Source organism: Acinonyx jubatus, chromosome X, assembly GCF_027475565.1.
Source record: "Acinonyx jubatus isolate Ajub_Pintada_27869175 chromosome X, VMU_Ajub_asm_v1.0, whole genome shotgun sequence".
Lineage (NCBI taxonomy): Eukaryota > Metazoa > Chordata > Mammalia > Carnivora > Felidae > Acinonyx > Acinonyx jubatus.
In genome coordinates this window covers 48298207-48305007 of record NC_069389.1, presented here as the reverse complement: position 1 = coordinate 48305007, position 6801 = coordinate 48298207, and the positions used below count along the sequence as shown (strand labels likewise).

Below are 6801 nucleotides of genomic sequence, written 5' to 3'. Positions count from 1 at the left end.
TATGGGTATGACTTCTCTGACTCTACTATAATCATCTTGTCTCCATCATGAAGGGAGAGAACTGCACCACTGGTTGTCCACAGGAGTGCCTAATTAACCCACTGGCTTAAAAGAGACTAAAATGTGGATAGAGGAATACTCTTATCATTAAAATCACTTTAAAATGTTAGCTAAAATATGACAGATCACTTTTTCAATGTATAAGTGAGCCTTAAAGATTGTGAGGAAAATACCCAGGGTCCAACAATGAACAGAGAACTGAAAAAAGCAGTAAACACATGACCTGATACTTTGACAGCATGGAGGGAAAAGGGCATCGTCTCAGTAATTAAAAATTATAGAAAAGAAGTTCTTACCCCTGATTAAATTGTGTATGGAGAGCTAAGGTCTCCTTGTCTTTCTTTCAGTTCTTCATATAATAGCCAGTGATCTTTTAAAAATATAAATGAGATTATATCACTGTCCTCCTTAAAACTCTCCAAAGGCTTCCTATTACAGTTGATATCCAATCCAATCTTCTTGTTTTACCCTGTAATCCCTAGATAATGCATTCGCAACTAGGATAATATTGCCCCCAAGGGGGAGGAAATTGATCCCTGGTGTGGTGGGAGGTGAAAAAAAATCTTACCTGTTACAAAGGTTTGTGATCCTCCAAAGCTCAACTGTATGACAAAATCTTATTTTTAGAATTACTCTCATTGAGTTTTCTTGGATATTCCATGAGCAACACTGACATTGAGTTAATGGAAAATATACAAAATGTATACAAAATCAGTGTTAAAAAGCCATAGCAAATAGGTGGCTCTGATTGGAACACTTTCAATCCATTGCTTATTCCTGAAGTCATATCATGAGAAGTGGCCTATGTGTGCCTATTGGCTGTCCTTGACTATCTTTACATTTTGTCCTCCATGCCCTTGTGTGTATTTTGTGCTTTGTGAATTAAAACAACATATATTTAATTCTACAGTAGTTATCCAACTCATTATTTATGCCAAATGATGCAAAGGAAAAAAAATGTCAGTGACATATTAATAAATAGCAGCTAGTTAAAACATCAAGTTAAAGTTAAAAGTTGAGTTTACTAAAAATAACCGTTAAAAATTATTTTTTCAATTGTTTTGCTTTTGTTGGAAAAAGTTTTCAAATTATTTTAAAAGCAGGATATACTGATATGTATATAAATTTCTAATTTGCATGTGTAAATTGTATACATTATCATTTACATAGGTAAATAAATTTCATTAAAAATCGCTCAACAAATACAGTTAAGTTAGATGTTAGTAATTTCCTAATTTTTAATTTAACTTCTATCTTCAAATTTTAGTTATTCTTAACCTTACATCAAGCTTGCTATTACACATACATTTATTAAGCAAATACTTTGCAATTTAAGATAACCTTGAATTTCAAGTAATAGTAAGCACAGACTCAAATTGCTTTAACTACAAAAAAAGTTTTCTATCTCATAACTTCAAGCCCGAAGTAGGACTCCAGAAATGGGTATGATTAGCAGCTAAATGAAATGATCAAAGGGCCCTGGGTATTCCCATTCCCCCTTTGCTATCTTCACAATGCTAGTTTTGCTCACAGGCTGGTTACAGAGATTCCAAGGGTTATATATGACATAGCATCCTAATTTGCATAAGCACTAAATGTGAAACTCTTTTCTCATGCTCAGTGACAATATGTTAATGTTCTCTCATACTTTGATTCTTGAGTCAAGATTTTTATCCATTTTATTTTCCCTTTTAGGAATTATTTTATTGTTTTCAGCTTATTCTGTTAACATTCAGCACATCACCTGATTCAGTAACTGTTCACTTGACTATTAACCATTCATATTGTTTACTGCTCTTTGGATTGTTCATTTGCATTTTCTTATGTTTTATTTTGCTTCATTTAAGATGTAAAATGAAATATTGATATGGGAATAAATTTACTGTAAATTTCCCCAAATATTTAAACAATTATTCCAGCATCCCTTAAAGAATACCCGTTCTTTCCTAACTGAATTGTAAAATGATCAATTTACCTAATTATTGTTTTCTAAAGTTATGTTTTCCAAAGCTCTCCTTTCTGATTAGTAGATCACATTACTAGTTATGGTGGAAACGTTAGACTAAATGTACAGAAATGAGAGAAAAGTTAACTTGTGGTTACTGTAAAACTGAGTTTTATGGAATGATGACTAGACATGTAATAAAGGCTCAATAAATCTTTGTCGAATGTACAGGAGAAATAATGGTTTCAAAAATATCTAATGTCTTGAGAGAATGTTTACACCTTATGGAAAGAGCAGGACGTGAAATTGCATATATGAAATTATCCCAGTTTTGTAAGAGCACAGAAAAATGACAAAAAAAAAATGACTATTAAGATTTTTCTGTGAGCCCTGGTGAATGGGAGCTGGAATGAACTGCATTTGATTAATTTCTTCATATCAATTTTCTGAAATGTACACAGTGTTAAAATCGTGCAAAAAATTGCAATACGGTAACAGAAAAAAAGAAATAAATAAAAGAAAAAGGGAGAAAACTTTCTAAGAAGTCCAGGAAAGAGCAGTCAGAAAAAAATTACACAGAGATTGTGTCAAGATGGCAGACTGAGCACTATCACACTTCTCTCTTCCCATCACAAATCCTTGTAAATTATTTAAAAAGGCATATTTTGTATAAAGATTACCTACAATAAGGGCTCTAGGATTAAGAAAAGACTAATTCCTGGAAGAAGATACCAGATGGGGCAGGTCAGAGGAGGCAGGGGGACTGAGAGGGTGAAACTGGAGGTAAGAACAAAACTAAATAGTCCAGATCAGGGGAGGAAGAAAGAGAAGGGGCAATGGTGGAAGGGCAGAAAGTTGAGGACTCCCCTACTCCTTCTTTTGGAAAGGAGCAGGAACTTGAGACCCAGAGCAACTTCTAGGCACAAGGTGGTGGACTTAAGAGTTGGGGGAAGGGGGTGGGCAAGCAGTGTTTGGCAGGAAGGGGAGGCCTCTCTCCTGGCAGGAAGCTGCGCTACGGCAAGAGGGAGGGGACTGCGGCGGCGGCAGCGGCTGGTGGGAGCCCGATGTGGCAGAGGGGCAGCCGCCGCCGACCCGGAGGCGGAGGGCCCGCGAAGCTCAGAGCTGGGGATACCGCCGCCATCCTCTTCGCCTACCCCACAGCCCTCCTAGACGCGCTCCCCGCCTACAGATCCACCCCTCCCAGCCCGTGCAAGCACCCGGCTCGTCGCCTCCTGATCCTCCTTCGACACAGGCTCACCGCGGAGGCAGCAGCGAGGTGTCCGATTTGGGCACGTGAGGCCCGCGACCCGGGGCGGCGGACGCCAGCTAGGGCAGGGCCATTGGTGGGCTCCAGGATGGGGAGGGGGGATGGGATGGACTCCTGCTGGAGATAGGGGGTGGAGGCGGGAGCTGGGTGAGGCTGGGGGGGGGGGGGAGTGCGATGGGAAATAGGAAAAGGGGGTGGCGTTAGGAGCCAGGCAAGAAATGAAGGTGAGCCTGGAGGAGTGAGGGTACCGGATGCCAGAAAGCGATTGTGGGTAGACAAGGGGCGTATGGGCAGCAGGCTGGGGTATCCAGGGCGGGAGGACAGTGAGTGCGTGCGGATCAAGGCGGTGAAGGAATAGATAGGCGCTTTGCAGGGCATCATTGAGAGTGGGCGCCAGGGACGGGTGGTGGAGGCAGTGGGCTCTGAACAAGGAGGTAGCCCGCCCCCTCCTGCAGAGTTCCTAACCCTGGCCAGCACCACTGCCGCTGCCGCCCTTTCCCGCAGTCTAAAGGAACCTAGGAGGGAGAGCACTTGCAGGCACACAGCCAGGATTTCCAGCACTGCTGCCAGGCTCATGGGGGAAAATTTAGGTTCTGACGCAGGGTACAGAGACACGTCGCTGTTGGGAGAACTTCACCTTATGGCATACTGAATGTTTCTCTCTTATCTTCTCTCCTCCCCCTGCAGGCATGAAGACCCCCAACGCACAGGAGGCCGAAGGGCAACAAACCAGGGCAGCTTCGGGACGGGCTACTGGGTCCACAAACATGACGAAGAAAAAAACCTCCCAAAAGAAGCAGAGAGGCAGACCTTCGTCCCAGTCCCGCAGGAACATCGTGGGCTGCAGAATTTCACATGGATGGAAGGAAGGTGATGAGCCCATCACCCAGTGGAAAGGAACCGTTCTGGATCAGGTGCCTATAAATCCCTCTCTTTATCTGGTGAAATATGATGGAATTGACTGTGTCTATGGACTGGAACTTCACAGAGATGAAAGAGTTTTGTCTCTTAAAATTCTTTCCGATAGGGTGGCATCATCTCAAGTCGGTGATGCCAACCTTGCAAACACCATAATTGGTAAAGCTGTGGAACATATGTTTGAGGGTGAGCATGGTTCTAAGGATGAATGGAGGGGAATGGTCTTAGCCCAAGCACCTATCATGAAAGCCTGGTTTTATATTACCTATGAGAAAGATCCTGTCTTGTACATGTACCAGCTTCTAGATGATTATAAAGAAGGAGACCTCCGTATCATGCCAGAGTCCAGTGAGTCTCCTCCAGCAGAGAGGGAGACAGGAGGAGTTGTAGATGGCCTGATAGGTAAACATGTGGAATATACCAAAGAAGATGGCTCCAAACGGATTGGCATGGTCATTCACCAAGTGGAAGCCAAACCCTCTGTGTATTTCATCAAGTTTGATGATGATTTCCATATCTATGTCTATGATTTGGTGAAAAAGTCCTAACTGTTAGGGTAAACTTTGCCACATTTGTGAGAACAAATGTATACTTTGTAGACGTGCAAAACAATGTTGCTTTTCAGTGTATTGAAAGCTTAAGGGTCCCTGTTAATTCAACATCTTTGCCAGCATAACTGTTGTTTTTTTTTTTTTTTTGAAAATACAAATTTATGTGGACATGACATGCTGTGTGTAAGGACTTTGTCATGTTGAAAAGATTGGGTGTGTTTGGTGGATGGGGCATGAAAGGAAGGGGCAGCTGTAAATGCAGGCTGTGAATAAAGTTCAGCTAGTATCATAATCAGTCATCTAAAAATGGAATAGGACTTAGCTGGTCTGGTCTAGAGAGGGGGGAGGAGAAGGAACTAGAGATGGGCTGTAGAGGGAGGGAGAATGGGAGGTGACTGCTTAGGAAGAGGCTCCCTGGAGGAGGGATGGCCTAAGAGAGAGAGGCACCCAACTAGGAGGGGGTAGAGAATAACGGAGAGAGAGTGAGATCTTGGGGCTTAGAGGAAAACAAACAGAATGCCTTGAGTAGAGGGGGTCTCAAAGTAGCTTAGAAGAGGTCCAGAGCAAGCGGTAGGGGGAGAGAAAGTTGGCAGGAATCTGGAGGGTACTCAAAGGGAGGGTCTGCGCATGAGTAAGGAGTCAGAAGGGGAGGAACACTGAGGAAGGAAGAATTCCAAGCAGAAAGATTGACAGAGGAAGTGAGAATGCAGAAAAGGAGGTGTGGGGAATGGGGCCCAGGAGACATGGGAAAGCCCAGGAAAAAGTTGGACTTCTGGCAGTATCCACATTGCCTTCCCCTGGCTCTGTGCAGAAAAGATGTAACAGCTGTCAAAGAAGCCAAATGGGTTGGAAGTTCCCTAGAATGGCATTTTGACAGGGATGACTTGAGTTAAGTAGGAGCCAACTTTATACCTAAAAGGCTTTTCTTATTTCAGGGAGCTCATGCCACACCTGCCGAGCAGAACCCAAACCCTTGGCTTAAACACACTGACCTGACACCCCATGAGCTGGGGGCTGTAAGCAGTCTCCTCACTTTTCCCAGAGGACCAGGTGCAGTAATCTTGGACCCGGAGGTCTTGGTTCATTTCCCTTACACTGGATAAACAATTCTTGTGGGGCGTAGGTAAGCGGAGTGCTCAGGACTTAAGAGATGTGTCTCCTTGCGTTTGGAAAGTATTTTATCCAAAAAAAATTAGAACCTTACTGAAGTCAGGTACAGGAGTCCCCTCACTGTTCTTTCTCCTACTGGACTGTGCCTTGCCTCCCTAGAGAGGAGGGGCATCAGAGGATTGAGCCTAATGTTTATCTCAGGACATGGGGAGTACTTGACAGTCCATGCCTAGCTCAGCAGCTGCCTGAAACCACAGGTGGTTCCACCCAATGCTTCACTGAATGGAGGTCTGCTGCCTCTAGAGTCCCTATTCAGGCTATACCATGACAAAGCTGGTGGCTACTGACCCTTCACAGGTACCTCCTGACCAGCCTTGCCCACCTCAAGCACACAGGGAAGCTGTGATGGAAGTTTGTGCAACTCTGTTTCCAGGTGAGATGGATGGCATGGGGCAGTCGGGCCGGGAGTTGTGACTTTGTATAACTAACTCTTTCAACTGTATAATGCCACATAGAGGGGCGGTGGTTGGTGGGGAGAGGGTGCAGTGACCCCAATAAAGTCCCTCAGGGGTATGGCGCTCTAGCACATGGGTCTGTGTCCTTCTCTTTTTCTCCCCCTTGTCTTTCTCCAGTCATGTTGTGGAAGTTTCCTTCAAAACCTTCTCTCTGATTTCCCCACCCTACACTTCACTAAGATATGCCCCTGCCCTCAAACAAAGAGTTAAGGTGAGCTCACTGCTCAGTCTTCCCTAACTCCATACATTGGGGGGTGGGGGGAAGGGCCAGGTGGTGGCAGGGAGCTTCTAGAATTTGAAAAAAGTGGTAATTCTAGTTCATTCTCTACACCCAACATGACCTGAAACTGTTTGCCTGAAGAATCACACAAGGCAAGCCCACCTTGCAGGGACTGGTTTTCTTTCATCACACAATTTAGTCTAGCAAACACCTGC

At 44.1% G+C, this 6801-nt stretch overlaps 1 protein-coding gene across 2 annotated transcripts; it reads left to right on the top strand.

Moving 5' to 3' along the window:
- Positions 1-3144: 3144 nt before the first annotated feature.
- Positions 3145-4914, top strand: LOC128310963 (spindlin-2). 2 transcript variants are annotated; one of them, XM_053202378.1, is made up of 2 exons: positions 3145-3281; positions 3960-4914. In XM_053202378.1, exon 2 carries the CDS (start codon positions 3962-3964, stop codon positions 4736-4738), a length of 777 nt encoding a protein of 258 aa, XP_053058353.1. In that variant the 5' UTR covers positions 3145-3281; positions 3960-3961; the 3' UTR covers positions 4739-4914. The 2 variants fall into 2 exon arrangements, with proteins under 2 accessions (XP_053058353.1, XP_053058352.1); XM_053202377.1 differs by having other exon boundaries at positions 3212-3348.
- The last annotated feature ends 1887 nt before the right edge of the window (positions 4915-6801 follow it).

What these genes read in the sequence shown, in the direction of transcription:
- LOC128310963 (XM_053202378.1), top strand. Translation starts at nt 3,962, where the DNA reads ATGAAGACCCCCAACGCACAGGAGGCCGAAGGGCAACAAACCAGGGCA.